General features: G+C 45.6%; 1 protein-coding gene across 1 annotated transcript in view; it reads right to left on the bottom strand.

Moving 5' to 3' along the window:
* Window positions 1–6,469: 6,469 nt before the first annotated feature.
* The window catches only part of RHOJ (ras homolog family member J), a 70,327-nt gene continuing 60,084 nt past the window's right edge, over window positions 6,470–16,712 (bottom strand). Inside the window, exons 3-5 of the mRNA XM_045016697.1 lie at window positions 12,869–13,033; window positions 10,080–10,175; window positions 6,470–7,670 (exon numbers count right to left, since the gene is read on the bottom strand). Coding sequence (XP_044872632.1) covers window positions 7,524–7,670; window positions 10,080–10,175; window positions 12,869–13,033 — 408 coding nt within the window. The 3' untranslated portion in view covers window positions 6,470–7,523. The remainder of the gene's footprint in view (window positions 7,671–10,079; window positions 10,176–12,868; window positions 13,034–16,712) is intronic.

The following is a 16,712-nucleotide window of genomic DNA, read 5'->3' as shown; positions in this document are numbered from 1 at the left end:
TTTGAAAATCTTGGCCAAAACCAAATTGACACTGCTAGCCATGTGAGATGAAGCACAGACACACGTCACAGATGAGCAGATAAGTCCCTGAATACTGAAACATCCACTGTATAGGTCTGGTTCCATGCTACGATGTGGAATTTTGCTCCTGCACTTAGAACGGAAGAATCCCATGCACTGCTGTAGACTAGGGACCGAATGGCTGGGCAGCAGTTCTGCAGAAAAGGACCTAGGGGTTACAGTGAATGAGAAGCTGGATATGAGTCAGTGTGCCCTTGTTGCCAAGAATGCTAACAGCATTTGGGGCTGTGTAAGTAGGGGCATTGCCAGCAGATCGAGGGACATGACCATTCCCCTCTATTCAGCATTGGTGAGGCCTCATTTGGAGTACTGTGTCCAGTTTTGGATCCGACACTACAAGAAGGATGTGGAAAAATTGAAAAAAATCCAGTGGAGAGCAACAAAAATGATTAGGGGGCTGAAGCACATGACTTATGAGGAGAGGCTGAGGGAACTTGGATTATTTAGTCTGAAGAAGAGAAGAATGAGGGGGGATTTGATAGCTGCTTTCAACTACTTAAAAGTGGGTTCCAAAGAGGATGGATCTAGACTTTTCTCACTAGTACCAGATGACAGAACAAGGAGTAATGGTCTCAAGTTGCATTGGGGGAGGTTTAGGTTGGATATTAGGAAAAACTTTTTCACTAGGAGGGTGGTGAAGCACTGAAATGGGTTACCTAGGGAGGTGGTGGAATCTCCTTCCTTAGAGGTTTTTAAGGTCAGGCTTGACAAAGCCCTGGCTGGGATGATTTAGTTGGGGATTGGTCCTGCTTTGAGCAGGGGGTTGGACTAGATGACCTCCTGAGGTCCCTTCAAACCCCGATGTTCAGTGACTCTATGATTTTGATGGGAGACACTGATCAAGCAGTGTCTTTCAGGCACCTGATCCTGCTCTTGTTGAACTCAGTGGGAGTTTGGCCACTGACACCAGTGGGAGGAGGCATGGCCCCTAGTGCTTCCTTTCTCAGCTAGCTTAATCTTTAGCATCTAATTCTCAGATTATTAACAATGCAGGCTTTCAGGGTCGAATCCAAAACCCACTGAAGTCAATGGAAAGCAGAGCTGCTCAGAGGATTCAGGGGGCCTGGGATCTCTGCCGAATTGCCGCCGAAGACCCGGAGTGGAAGAAGCTCTGGGGGCCCGGGCCCTGCGAGAGTTTTCCAGGGCCCCCAGAACGAGTGAAGGACCCCGCTTCAGGGGCCCTGAAAAACTCTCGTGGGGGCCCCTGCTGGGCCCGGGGCCTTGGGCAAATTGCCCCACTTGCTCCCCCCTGGCGGCCCTGATGGAAAGACTCCCATTGACGTCACTGAGTGCTGGATTGGGACTTTCTTGAGAAAAACGTTTTGTTTTTTGATCTGATGTAACAGATGGTTCTTTACAAGTTGCGCGGGAGATATTTAAAAGGCAGATCAGTGAGAGGTGCACATACTCACTAGGGGTAGGACCTATAGGGCAAAAGGGAGAGAGACATAGTGGCTCTGTGGAACCTGCTACTGCTCATGTGCTACGAGGGGTGGTATGGCACAAAAGAAGAAGGGTGCTCTTTACACCCCCTTACTCCATTGCACCGGCGTGCAGGACCAGCCACAATCTGACCCCCGCTAAGTCAGTAGCATCCTCTCCTACGTGACATGACAGGGGAACAGGCAACATGGGCAATTTCGTTAAAATAGATCACAGAAATACCACTGAACATAGTGTATATATTGTTGAATTTAGGTCCTGATCGGAAGCCCGTTGAAGTCAACTGAAAGGGTTCTATCAGCATCAGTGGCTTTTGGATCAGGTCTTTTAAATATACGTGTGCAAACATTTTTCTTGTTGCTCCTCATGAGACACCACTTTGGGACCTTTAGGCTGAGAGATCCAAAATTGCCTCAGGGAGCTGAATGCCCAATTCAGACCGTTCTGAAAATTTCAGCTTTAGTTTTCTAGTCCAGGCCGCATGCCCCAGGCTCTGCATTCAGTTTTATGGACTTAAGAATGTTTGTAGGTTAAGAGTGCCAAGCTTAACAAAGTTTGTGTCCGGTGGCAGCTCTGTTCAGAATTGTTCCTGTAAAAATAATAATTAAGACAAAAGCCTTCTTCCAAACTAATTAGAAAAGCTCCTGAATTTTATTAGGCTGAAGAAATTTCTCATGCAAGACAGACAAGCCCTCCTATCTGCTGGAATATATTTTGTTTAATTACTAAGTGCCCCATCCTGCATTACATAGGTTTACATAACTGAGGTCGAAGTCTATGGAAGTCCTGTAAGCATTAGAATTATTTGATCAGACCCGAGGTGACAACAAAGCATCCGTTTATTGGCATGCACCGTCAAAGAGCTCACCACGCATATTTTTGCTGGGACCTTATTTACATTTTAGTTATTAATTCAAACCAACTCTTGATAGAATATGTAGGTTTAAAAAAATAAAAGGCCCAGGCTAGGATTTAGCACATTCTTTTTAAGATCTGAAAGCATTTGAAAAGATAATAGGCTATTAACAAAAGTAGGTCTGTCAGAAACGGCTTTGACATCAATTGAGATAAACTATTATCATTGTCAAATAATTTCTTGGAGTAGTTTTTACTCTTTGCTTACTCTAATAGGCTTTAAAATAACATTTGCCTTCCTTATGAATTCAGGGCCTGATTTCCAGTGTGCACTGCAGGTGCTTGGCACGGTAACATTAGATTGCTGGTCTACAGCCTTTCAGTAGGCAAATGTTTATTGTTTCTGTTGTTTCTAATGGGGCTTGAAAAATAATCTGATGTTTCTATTCATTTCCGTGTTTCTGCTTTAGAACCACCAGCGTTGTCACAACAATTCTGAGAATAGTCTTTGCTCGTCAGTTCATACTCCAGCTGCTGGCTCCGTAGCAGAAAAGCACACGGTACCGTAGACCAATTTTCAAAGGTCATCCTTAACTCTGCCCACAATATTTGGAAAGGGCATCGACTTGTGCCTCTGCAACTCACATTTACCCGTGCAAGCTGAGCTCCTTCCCTCAAAAATACATAGTGAGTTTTACAGCTGGGAAGCTACTGGGCATAGATGTATGTGCACTCACAAATACGGGGCGGGAGGGTCAGGGGACAGTTAAAGAGGCCTTTTGAAAATTTGGCCTTGTAGGCAGGGGCTGCTCCAGGCCCCAGCACGCCAAGCGCGTGCTTGAGGTGGCAAGCCACTGGGGGCGCTCTGCCGGTCGCCGCTAGGGCAGCAGGCAGGTTGCCTTCGGCGGCATGCCTGCGGAGGGTCTGCTGGTCCTGGAGCCTGCCTGCTGTGCTTGGGGCGGCAAAATGCCTAGAGCCGCCCCTGCTTGTAGGACCTACGTAAAGTGTGGGTATATTTAAAACATTTATTTTTGATGACAGGAAATTAAAAAATACATAGAATCCAGAGGCCATTTCTAAGTGGATTGTTACCCTTTGAGGATAGGTCAAATTTTGGTCATAAGCAGCTTGAAAGCATCTCTTTAATTCACAGTTTTATCACCTTGCAAAATTGATTTACTTCACTTTATAAGTGCAAAAAAGTCTTGCCTTGCATTAATTAAAATATTTTTTCATGAATAATAATATTGCTCCATCTGCTTTCTCTACTATGCAATGATTTGTACAGAGGTCTGTAGTTTTTAATATATGAGGATATTAGCATTTTAGCATCGATTATCACAGTATTTAGTTTCCCAAAATTACTGCAGTTATATTAATTTCTGATTTAACATGCCTATCATATGTCATAGCATCATTATTAACAGGCACCACTGAAATTAAACACCACCCAAACCCCATCGTTCGATTATTTGTGGCTTCCTCAGAGGCATGATGGGACTGATATATTGCACTTTTCCAAAGTACTCATTATTTTATAAGCACAGCTGTCAATCTAGAGTTTTAGTTTCTCTTCAATTTAGAGAAGCTGTAACATTATCTGGCAGATCCAACCTTAGGGCATGTATTGCAGTTCAGGTGAAAGAGACTTGGTCCCATTTCTCCCTTACCCAGGGACTCATGGGTATATGTATACTGTATATCGAGTCAATTCCTGGGGAACGGAATAAGCAGGCCATCTTCCATTGAAATCAGTGGCAAACCTCAGTGGGATCAGATTGAGCTCTAAACCCTTGATACAAAGTCCATTGAAATAAATTGATTGGGGCAGGGGGCTTTTGTTCATTTCATGGGGATTTGGGTCAGGCCTTAAGTCAATAAAATATTCCCCAAACATTTCTATATTCAATCTGCTCCTAGCTTTCCTGCTGCACCTCTGATACGTGGGAGTCCAGAGAACCCACTGCCAGACATGCTACCTGCAGCCCAGCTGCACTAGGAAATTAACACATTCAACTAGACGCAAACCACAGCTCCTTTCATACGAAAGAAAATGACATCGTCGCCAGGCTCGCTTTCTGGTCCGAGCTACGTTTCCCAAACTTTCTGTCAACATATTCTAAGACAACCCCTTCGACAGGATGAAACGGGATCCAGAGTGTTCACTAGGGATTTATACCCTAAGGCGCACACCAGATTTTCTTTAGCATCTCTGACTTACTACAACTTCATTTTCAGCCATGTCCATGGACAGTGACCCAATGTTATCACAATTCCACTGTGTAATAATTAAGGTTAAGATTCTGTTGCGGGTATTTTTTACTAAAAGTCAAGGACAGGTCATGGGCAATAAACGCAAATTCATGGATGCCCGTGACCTGTCCCTGACTTTTAGTAAAAAATACCCTGCGGGGGCAGGATGGGGGACTAACAACTAGTACTATTGGGGGCTGAACCCTCTGCTGCTCCATTCTCAGGAGGGCTCATCCAAGCCTGGCCACTGCTGTGGCGGCGCTGGGGCACCTGCTGGCCAGCTGCTCCAGCAGCCCAGGGATTGCTGCTCCGGCGGCCTGGAGGATCACTGCTCTGATGGCCCTGGGGCCAGCTGCTATTCCGATGGCTGGGGGACTGCTGCTCCGGTGACCCTCAGGCCAACCACCAGCTATCTGCTCCAGCGGCCCCCGGGGCTGACCACTGGCTGCTGTTCTAATCCCACTGCTGCTCCTGTGGCAGGGGCTGACAGCTGCAGCTTCATCCCCAGTGGGTTTCAGCCCTGGAGCTGCTGCTTTGGCGGCCCTGGGGCTGACAGCTGCTCCAGCCCTGCCCTGGAAGAAGTCCTGGAGGTCCCAGAAAGTCATGGAATCCGTGACCTCCATGACAGAATCGTATCCTTAGCAATAACATAGCAAAAGACACTTACTTACTAATTACCATAGCTAAATATGCCTTATGTCTCGGAGATAATGGGTGACCTGTACTGATATAAATGTTTTGGCATCTGATCCTGCTCCTATTAGAGTCAATGGCAAAGCATAAATTAGTGTCCATGGGATTGTGGGCCCTTGAATTCTAGTGAGCTGCATTTACTAAAACAGAAATTGCTTCATTTACCCTTAAGATACAGCCAGTACATTCTAGCCATGCACTTCCCACTGATTTTAATGGGCGCTGTGCAGCCGGAATCCAGAACAAGGCTTTTACAATGTAATGACAACGATCTCATATAGGAAAATCTTCTATAAATATCTGTGTAGTAAAGGATACTGTCATCATCACTGAAGTCAATGGGAGTTTTGTCTTTGATTGCAATGAAGGTGGGAGTGGGCCTTGTATCTATGATGTTGCTTACTTTGGGCCGAATGTTATAGTCCTTGCTCAAAATCCCACTGAAGTCAATGGGAGTTATACCTGAATCAGGACTGTAGGATTGGTTCCCTAATCTCCAGTTAATGGCAGAGGCTTTCTAGCTGCCCCTCTATAGACTCAAGCACTGTATAGAACATCAAAAGAGGAGAATGCTGGCTCTTCCAACACATGGGTGGGTAAATTAATCCCTGTGCTAGTACTTTGCTGGTGAGAGAGGGTTCAATTCCATACTAGGTCTGGAAACACTGACTCTGGCAGTTGCTTTTTTCAGGGAGTTACTTTACAGGTCTAGAAACATGGATTTGCTGGCACTGTAATTGTATGCCTTGGAGAGGTATGATCAGAAATGAAATCCATAACAAGACAGCTACATGAGCATTTCCAAGGCACTCATAGGCAGATGTAAGTAATAAGACACCCTCACAGTTCACCTCCGAGTGTCTGTGGTATAACGGCATCTTGCTGTGATGTGCAAAACAACAGGCTCCCTGGAGAAGCCTTAGCGAAAAGGCACACTTTATTCAACAGCAAAGAGTGCTTATTGTCAGCTTTCATTCCCTTGAGGTTCAGGCTTCCTGTCTCCGTACTGCATGCTGCAGCACTTCATCCTGCATATTGTCTGAAAGAAAGTTCCTGAGTAGCATACCCACACTATACCTTAACTGCTAATTGCAATAATGAACATGGAAGACACAGACAAAGCAATGAAGAGCAGAGAGAGGACTACAGTAAATAGACATGTTTAAAAGTCCGCTCCAATTAATACCTTTACACAAGATCATTTCTAAAAAACTATTTCAAATAAGGCAACTGGATCATTATAAAGCACTTCACATCAATGTGACTTTGGCTTGTTTGTTTTTGTTTTCATCCGCTGGGTGAGATGTGGAAATGCACCCAATCTGTAGAGTGAATTTATAATACTCGTGGCAATGCAACACCTCCCTGGTTTTTCATGTCTGTCACAAGATTTTTTGGTGATATGATCACTCTGTTTCTGCAAATGAATGCTACAGTTTTTCACTTACACTGTTTTCCCTCACCCAGCTTCTGAAAACCTCCTGGTCCAGCCTGGACACATTCTGTAGAAAATAGAGATATTTGTCATTTTGTGTAGTAAAAAGAACATTCCTTCAATCTGGATGTAAATATTGATCCATTTTGATGGCTTGATGGCATGAGTTAAATGACTGCGAATTGGAGTCACTACCGCTTTGCTTTCATGTCATTTTAAACAAACTAAAGTAGATCCTGAAATTAGTGAGTATCTTATAAAGAAAAGTAATTTGAAAGTATATCCTATATATAACATATATGATTACATATTAAACTCCTAATGATTTCTCTGTGCTTTTGATCCATTCATATTCAATTCTTAAGTATTATAAATTTATACTTTTGATCAATTCTTGCTTAAGGCCACAAATGAAGTTTTTCTTGGTGGTTTTACAGTGTCTTTAAAGTTTTCCACACAGCACCCTTACCTGATTCAGAGTCAGCCATTAGCAGACATTCTGTTTTATACTGGCTCAGTGCATGCGAGCATAGTGTGGGAACAGGCTGCATGCAGCTCTATAGGGTTAGGAAAGCAAATAGACATTAGCTGGCTAACATGTTACAGCCTGAGGTTTCACAGAATGGAGGAATCGTATATGGTTTAATAAGACTCCTTTCTGGTCATGTTCCCCATTTCACTTTGTGTGTGATGCTCATTGCCATTCTAACCTGGGGGGTTTAGTTGAACAATAGCACTGTCCTGCTTTGCTTTTCAAGTGACCTCATACAACTGTACAGCAGCTGTGGCACGTCACACAGCGTTTCTTCTTTTTCTTAGGGTGAAAAATGGTGAGGATTGCTTCATCAAAGACTGTTTTAAGGCCTTTCTGTGTCAGGGCTGAACATTCCAAATAACACTGTGCTCCGATCTTAAGCAGGAGAGAAAGAGAGAGAGGGGTCATAAATACACAGTTTGGAGAAGAAGACAATAGGACATGTTTATGACATACAGATCCTGTTATCCTCATGTGCACCCAACTCCCTATAATAATAAATAGAGATATACCAATCTCCTAGAACTGGAAGGGACCTTGAAAGGTCATCGAGTCCAGCCCCCTGCCTTCACTAGCAGGACCAATTTTGCCCTAGATCCAGGGCCGGCTCCAGACCCCAGCGCGGCAAGCACGCGTGTGGGGCGGCCCTTTCCCGGGGGGGCGGCAGGCTGGGTCGGCGGACCTGCCGCAGTCATGCCTGCGGGAGGTCCACCGGAGCCCCGGGACGACCGGACCTGCCGCAGGGTTGTGAGTTCAATCCTTGAGGGGGCCACTTAGGGATCTAGGCAGGGGCGGCTCTACGTTTTTGGCCACCCCAAGCAGTCATGCCCGGGAGGCGCCCCGGACTGCGGAGGGGGCGCTCGTCCCGCGGCTCCAGTGGACCTCCCGCAGGCATGACTGCGGCAGCTCCAGCAGAGCCGCCGGACCTGCGAACCGTCCGCAGCTGCAGGAGGTCCAACCGAGCCGCGCGACCAGCGGACCCTCCGCAGTCATGCCCGCGGGAGGTCCGCTGCTCCCGTGGCGCCTCCCGGGCATGGCTTGGGGTGGCCAAAAATGTAGAGCCGCCCCTGCCTAGATCCCTAAGTGGCCCCCTCAAGGATTGAACTCACAACCCTGCATTTAGCAGGCCAATGCTCAAACCACTGAGCTATCCCTCCCCCCATAGAGTGAGCCATGCCTTTAAGATGGATTAAAGTCCTAGCTCTGCCTTGGGCCTGGCTTCCTATCTGATCATAGGCCTTGTGGGACAGGCTTTGAGAATAGATGCCAGGGCATTGTCTCAGTGCAGAGGGAGACGTGGAGGGAGCAACAGTCTGCCAGTGGGGCTGGCCAGGAAGAAGAAGCTCCATGTATGCCAGCTGAGAGTTTGTAGGAACTCTTCCACTGCATAGGGGTTCCTCTGAACAGAAGAAGCTGGATCTCAGGGTTTCCAGGAGGCATTGGATGGATCTCAGGGTTTCCAGGAGGCATTGGCTCCAGTGCTCCCTGGCAGTGTGGTTCAGTCACTTAACATAACTATCCTTAGCTCCCCTTCCATGCTCTTGGCTTCTCCTATCAAACTCCACAGAGATGAAGCCATTGCGGAGGCACTTCTACAGGCTCAGGGTGATTGATGGGGGCGTGCCACTGAGTCAAAAATACCCTCCCGTTCTGTGGGCACTTGCACATGTGTAGTGTGGACCTTGAGCCTGCCCGTGGAAATGAATTTGGATAAATGCAATTCCTCCTGCTTTTTAGCTCTGCTTGGCCTTTTAGAACCCTCTGACTAAATAGCAGCATAACCAATATGTGCAGTGACTAGTTGGAATGTGCTTGTATCTGAATGCAGATGCTGCAGGAGTTGACGTACGTACGTATTTCATGTTCATTTCTCCAGCCCTTCTCCTTACCCACAGCAATAATACATTATGAACTGAAAAGAAGATCCCACTAAATAGAGATGTATGGGCCTGAGTCTCATTTACGGCCTCCGTACGTAGCTGTGTAAAGTGGCCTTAAGTGAGAATCAATCCGGATGTGTTTGTATGGGAGTGACTAAGAGTAGAATTTTTCCCATTGTGATTAGCCCAAGTAGCACCAGAGAGAATACATACGAGCGTGTTATTTTAGACAAGCTTTTATATCCATCTCCTACATATGGGTCTTAACTAAAAAGCTGGATCCAAACACACTGAAACTTTGGGACAGCTCCAGTACAGATGAGAATTTTCCAGCTCATTCCCATCTCTGCAGCCTAAATGCAGCTTCTGTAGGTTTCGATTCTTTTTTTTTTTTTTTTTTTTTTTTGGCAGTGACTAATGTTACTCTGCCAAACACGGATGTCCATTTTCTCCCAGGAAAACCACGGAATGTCTTTATAGGCTCACATAAATGAATAACATCCACAATGTACAGTTTGTTTTATCATGATGTGTAAAACAACCTGTTATGTATCCATTTTGTTATGACCAAATATGGTAAAACACTGCAGTGGCTGATCCTAAATCAAACATAAGAACATTAGATGTTTCATTTCATTCAGATGTCTCATGTATGGAGTGTGCTTGTTATATATCAGAGATTTATTAGTGGGTTTGCAGAACAATCAAGGTAATGATAGAGACAGGCTTAAAGGTGCAAAATTCAGTGTGTTTGGAGTTGAGGTTTTAGTCTGGACCCAAGTTAGTGAAAATGGAGGAAAAAATGAAAGAATTGGATTTGAGTGAAATATACAGAAACTAAAGTTATGGCCAAACTACTCTGCAGCCTGGGTCCTAACAATAGGGTCATGCAAAACAATGATACCTCTTTAGCCAGCTTCACTCCATGTTCGTAAGTGAGGGGTTTCTCCTTCATATAAAGTAGTCGAGCCAAAGTTTTCGGATCATCTCGAAGATCAATCTAGCAGTAAAAAAGAACCACACACACGCACGCAGTACTAAACACAACATTCCTGTGGATGAGTTGACTCCAGAGCCCTATGCTAGGATGAATATTTCAGTGACACGCTCAATTTCTCCCCTACTAGAGATGATAATTTTTTTTTAAAAGCTGGTTCATAATCTCTCTCTCTCTCTCTCTCTCTCTCTCCCTCCCTGTGTATATGCACACACATGTGGCCTCAATGTCTCCTTTCCATTTTCTGGTCAAAGCAGAAAAGAGAGAAAACAGGATTGTGTAAGAAGCATATAGGCTTAATTCTATGTCTGAGAACAGGTAGGGAATTTTCCATCAATGTTTTTTGATGGAAAATGCAATTTCTGCAAAATTGAAATTTTCCCGAGGAAAATTTAGATTTTGCAGATTTTTTTTTTGATTTTCTGTTAAAATTAAGTATTTAGTTCTGGGTCAGGTTGCCCCAAGTGAAACATTTTGGTTTGTTGAACTGAAACAAAACATTTAATTGTGGGTCACTTTGATATTAATCTCTGACTGCCTCACCTGCGGGTTTTTTTTTTAAAGAGAATATGAGTTTTTACATCTTAGTAAAGATGGATTAAGTAGGATACCAATTGCCCAGTGAAATGCTATTGTGCAAAACTGCCTCCAAAAGATCTTGGTATAAAGGCTGAAATGTATTTCTAACTTGCCATTATTTGCAGCACCCTTTTAGAAGTTTGAAAAAAAGTTTTCCTCATTTGGCAAACCTTGATTTTTCTCCAAATATTTGTATAGGCTTGGGCCCTATCCTGCAGGAGGCAGGAGCACCTTCAGCTCCCACCAAAGGGGTTCAGTGCTTCTCAGGAGGTACTTGGCAGGATTAGACCCTCCACAAAGAGTGTGTGGTGAGTTAGCTGTTGCTGCAGAACTGGCCTAGCTGAATCTCACAAATGTTTTGGCAACAGAGTGATTGATGTTAAAAAAACCCAGCTCTACAGAATGTCTCCACCTTAATGTGACCATTCGACAGTAGGTCAGAGCTCATGGCTACCCCATTTGGCAGGAGGGACCCTCTGAGTTGGGGATGTCCGATGACATTTGGAGAACGATTATGACAACAAAAAATACAGGTCTGAACTGGTGGTCATGTGCCTACTACTCTGCTCCGCAGCTTGAGAGTGAACAACAATAATACTTGATCTGGCTCTGATTTCTGGGTTGGGTCAGTCTTTTTCTTCCAACTATTTGGGATCAGGATGAGACTGAATGTGGTGGGCAGATTATCCCACATCTGTGTCATGACCCACAGGACTCAAACCCAGGATTCACAGGAGCGGCCATGCTTCAACCTTCCTCTTGGTAGCCTGCGGACAGCTGCTGACCCAGGACCCATGAAGCCCAGCCCTGGTTTAAGGCTCCTCCCCTGACATCCTATTGGCGGAGCCACAGAGCAGCTGATTGGCCTTCTGGCCCTACTTAAGCCAGGAACAGGAAGCTGTCTGAACACCTGGGATCCAGCCTGCTCTGGACTGTGTGCTTCCTGCTCCCCTGTGTCAGCTTCTTGACCTCTGACTTGTGGTTCTGATCTATGCTTTGTCTCCTGCCTCTGACACTCTAGTATCCTGACCCAGCCTGACTGTGGTTACAAACTTGTGGTTTGTCTCCTGCCTTTGATGTCCTACAGCAGACTCTTGGCTCCTGACTATGGATTCTGGCTCTGACCACTAGGTCTGGCTGCCCATGACCTGGCTTTGCCAGTCTGTTTACTCTGTGGTTCCTACACCTTCCTCTGAAACAGCTGGTGCTGGCCACTGTCAGAGACAGGATACTGGACTGGATGGATTATGGGTCTTATCCACTCTGACAATCCCTAGGTAAACTCTGGGGGAAGAAAGTGCTCTCAGCAGGACTGGCTGGTCCAGAAGGAGCTGTGTTGGCTCTAAAGAGGTGGTTAATCCTTGTTGGCTCCAGGAAGGCTATTCAGGGAAGGGGGTGAATGTTGGGGGATGTAATATGGGAATGGCTTCCCCACTCCAGAAAAATATAATGAATTTAAAGCTTAGTTAAAAATCACAGTGATATTGAGGAGCCCCTAATACAGAATATGGGTACAGTGGAGCTAGAGGTGTAATTTCCTGCATGAAATAGCTGTGGTAGCTCTGATCAAGTTAGTGCACGGGAAACAGAAGTACAGCCGAGGCAGTGTGAGTAGCGAGGTGGACTCGCCAGCCTGAGTATGTATCTAGGGTTTCAGACGGGATTGTATTTGGGTGGCTAGCCCATACTGCTGCTTGCCCTGCTGCAGCTACACCGCTATTTTTAGTGTGTTGGCTCGATCGGAGCTAGTCTGGGTATGTCTTCTTGACCTGGGAATTATACCTCCTGCTCCAGTGTAGACATACCCACAGAGTGATCCTTCAGTGGGTTGGGCAACTAGATGCATTATGTTTGCATGGGGCTTGGGGAAGCCTGCTTGTTTCAGTTCATGTGAGTTGCAGCCCCTGAGGTTTGCTTTGAGTTGCAAGTTTGGTATCAGGTCTGCCAGGGTGGAAGCAGGTGTGTGTGGAACAGCAGAGTTTTCAGGGGACCCCGGGACTGCAGCCAAACCTCAATCTGGGTAAGTTCCCCCTGGCTTTGAGGTTTCACAAGGCCCACCTGGCTATAGAGTTCCAGACCCCTTGTGCGGGTCAATAGGCTTCCCAGTTAGTAGCTACCTGTGTTCCTATGAGCACATAAGGCACATGCGGCATGCTGACTTTCAGTTCAGGCACCCACTCTTCCTGGACGTTGTGGTAAGAGGCAGGGTTCACCACAGAAAAACAGATCAAGAACACATCCGTGTTGGGATAGGAGAGGGGTCTCAGCTGATTGTAGTCCTCCTATCAGAGAGCAAAGGCAGGTGTTAGCAGTGGGTCACGCAAGCTGCGTAACAAAGCATCTGCAAGCACTTTGAGTTGCCCAACATTGTCACTGAATGTCAACAAGAGCTGATAAGTTCCAGGGGGTGGAACGACCACTGCGAAGGCGCGGTGGAGGTATCCCGCAGCTGGGTCAGTCTCTGAACCCCCTTTTACATGGGCTTTGTGCAGACAGGCAGCGGGGTGGGTATTCTGTTTTCATAGTGATTCTAGTGTACAAGGGAGATAAGCTAAAAGGGCTGCCTTCAATGCCATTGAACAGTAAAAGAAAACATACCTTGGGGTAAAAACAGCTCTTTAGGTTGCGCATATTGGCCTCAGCCTTCAATATACCATAATCCTAGGAATTCTTATGTGACTGCCATTGTCCTTGGAGCCAGATAACATCTGTAGAGGACATTCACGCCATGCGTTTTACAGTAGGTGTTATGTGCAGGGTGTATAAAACCTCAAAAATGCTACAGACATGACTATGCACAACAAAAATGGGCCTTTGGGCTGTTCAGTTAGATCATGCTATCTCCAGTGCCACGTCAATCAGAATGAGAAACTCTCATCCTGGAAATTTAGCAGCAGCTCGGATCCAGTTTGTGACTCAAGGTGATTTGAGATTTCCATGGGCCCCTGTCTTGTGAGAAGAGATGTCGTGTTGCCCCCGAGGCTGTGCAGAGAGCAGCATTCAGTTACCTCAAAGCACAGACGTTCCATGTAGTTAGCTGATTTGATAACAGGGAAGCTTGTTAGAAGGACAAATTTGGGTCCCTTCCCAGTCTCGAGAGTTGGACTTTGCAATCCATGTGAAATGGATAAATGGGTCTGGAGTAACAGCATATGGAATCTCACAGGCCCATTCTTGGACAAGTGAAATTCATATTGGAGAGTCTGGGTGGAAGCTAGTGTTTCCCAATTTTCCTGCAAGTGGTTCAAAAATTACTTGTAAAGTTACCTGTTTCCTTCAGCAAATGTATAAAAACACAGCATGGGAACAAATGATAACCCCTATGCCAGGGCTGGATTAAGACACAAGCAATATCAGCCTGTGCCTAGGGCTCCAGCACCTGGAGTCATGTGATTATATCAGAATTTAAGACATGTAAGTTCTCATGGTTGTGAAGAAAAGCTTGAAAATATGAATTGAGTGTAACTGAGGCTGAGAGATCTGCCTGGGGCTTGTCTACACTTACAGCGCTGCACAGCTGAAGTGCTTAGTGAAGATGCTACCTGCACTGACATGAGAGCTTCTCCCATCGGTGTAGTTAATCCACCTCCCTGAGAGGCGGAAGCCCTCCAGTCGACACAGCACTGTCTGTGGAGGGGTTAGGTTGGTATAACTACGTAGTTATACTTAGTTGCTATTGTAGACTAAGCCTTAGTCTGCAGACAGCCTGAAGCAATAGCTCTGAGAGGTGTGAACTGCCCCATGCATCTGGTACCACCCTGACTGAGGGCTCTGCATGGGGCAGGACTGGAGAAGGAGAATGCAGAGGGGTCTGGTTGACCAAGATATCCCAGCTGCTGGAGGGACCTCCTCCCCCCAAATGTGTAGGGTCACCCACTGCTCGGTGAGGTGCTGTGTGTCCCTCTGCACCTAGATTGTGAGGCTGTTCCAGGTGTTAGCTATACTGCCTACCCACCATCTTAAAATGTGCAGACTTAAGTTTTTTGCCCTGGAGGTTTCCGGTTCAATCCCTGGTAGCAGCCAAGACGGTGGCCATCACATATGCACTGTGCAAGGGTAACGGAAAATGCAGTTTCTATCCTGAAAGACAAAGAGCGGGGTAATGGGCTACTGTGTTCTAGTAGGCTTGGCAGGGTGCTGGCTGGCCCAAGCGCTGCTAGTATCCCTTTGCCACCGACTTTTTAAAAAAAGTATAAACATTCCCCAGCTGCTTCCCTTTCTAGTGATTATTAACTGACCAATGTTTTGTAGGGGTCAAGGCAGAGGTGGGTCTCGAGGAGGGATTGATTGGTGAGAGGAAATGGCCTGTCCTATCAGAGCAGGGAGGATGCTCCATGTACAGGGATTAGCACGAAAGAAAATGCAAAGACACTTGTGGGAGAATCAGCTAAATGAGGCCACCCCACTGCTGGTGGGGCAGAGAACATGATGTGACTGACAAGAGACAAAGCAGGGAGGGATGGACATATGCTAGAGGATGATAAGAACCTTCCACTTGATGCAGTGGAGGGCCGGTATCTGATTAATGGAACAATGAGGTGATCTTGGCAGCTGAGTTTTGTGTGGCTTGGAGGAGGGATAATGTGAGTCTCAGAGGCTTGGCCTCATGCTGACCCTATTACATGATATTTTAACCGATGAAATCATTTACATCCAGAACATTAAAGCTGATGACTTCTCCAAGGGTAAACACACTTATCCACAATCACCATGGGCTGATACAGGGAGCTGCTTGGCAATTGACTTTTCATACACTTTTGGTTTATCTTGATTATCACTACAAAAGTTTTTTTTTCTCCTGCTGACAACAGTTCATCGTAATTAATTAGCCTCCCATCTTTTCATGTTCTCTGTATGTATATATCTCTCTGTATGTATATATATCTCCTCACTATATGTTCCATTCTATGCGTCTGATGAAGTGGGCTGTAGCCCACAAAAGCTTATGCTCAAATAAATTTGTTAGTCTCTAAGGTGCCACAAGTACTCCTGGTTTTTTTGCGGATACAGACTAACATGGCTGCTACTCTGAAACCTTTGGTTTATTTGTTACAAAACAGATCTTTGGGATAACCACAAGGTGGCAGCAGATACTCTATGTATCTTTTTTTTATTTGGGACCTTGGAAAGCAGTTGGCTAAATATATCTGTTTTAAAAATTCAAGAGTTGCCTATTTAGAGGGGCTGAAACTTAGTGTGCTGTTAAAAATCACAGACTAAAAGCTATGAACATTCTGCATAATGGTGACAGGTCCTTTCAGAAGGTTCATTTAATTTTACTTTGCTTGTCACTTTGGAGCTTATGAGGACAGTTTGTTCTCCTTTTGTGTTTGCAGCATGGGACATTATATAAGCAATAGGTTGGAAGAGAAAGGGTATCTACAGATTACACACAAGGATGTAGTCTACTGTCAATACACATTAGTAGCTCAGGATGACGCTGACAAGCATGGGAGTTATGCTTGCATGTCACGGGAATAGTAGATCAAGGGCTCTCGTGTTATCCAACTCCCTGGGACCATACGAATTGCCATATGAGATCAGCTTTGTATTCTGAATCTGACACAGCCCACTATCAGCTGCTCATGGGGCAGGTGGAAGGAAACCTGTAATAAACCATTGGGATCACCTGCCCATTGGATAGCTTTGGGTTGCTGCAGGAAGTCACTGAGGCCAAGAACTTAACAAGATTCAAAAAGGGATTGGGCATTTAGCTGAATGTGGGGCATATCCAGAGTTGTTGTTTTTAATTATAACAAATTTTGGAAGGGATATTAAAGCTTGTGTGTTGGGCTTTCGCTGATCTCTAACTCTTTGAGATCAGGATTAGACCTTTACGGGGTCCGGAATACCTCACAAGCATTTGGGGCTGGCCACTGTCAGAGGCAGGATCCTGGACAAGATAGACCTTGGATCTGATCCACTCTGACAAGTCCTATGTTCCTGTGCTCCCAGCTGGCC

Source organism: Mauremys mutica, chromosome 4 (assembly GCF_020497125.1).
Source record: "Mauremys mutica isolate MM-2020 ecotype Southern chromosome 4, ASM2049712v1, whole genome shotgun sequence".
NCBI classification, from domain to species: Eukaryota; Metazoa; Chordata; order Testudines; family Geoemydidae; genus Mauremys; species Mauremys mutica.
Note: the sequence above shows the minus strand (reverse complement) of the source record. Positions and strands in the feature narration are given on the sequence as shown.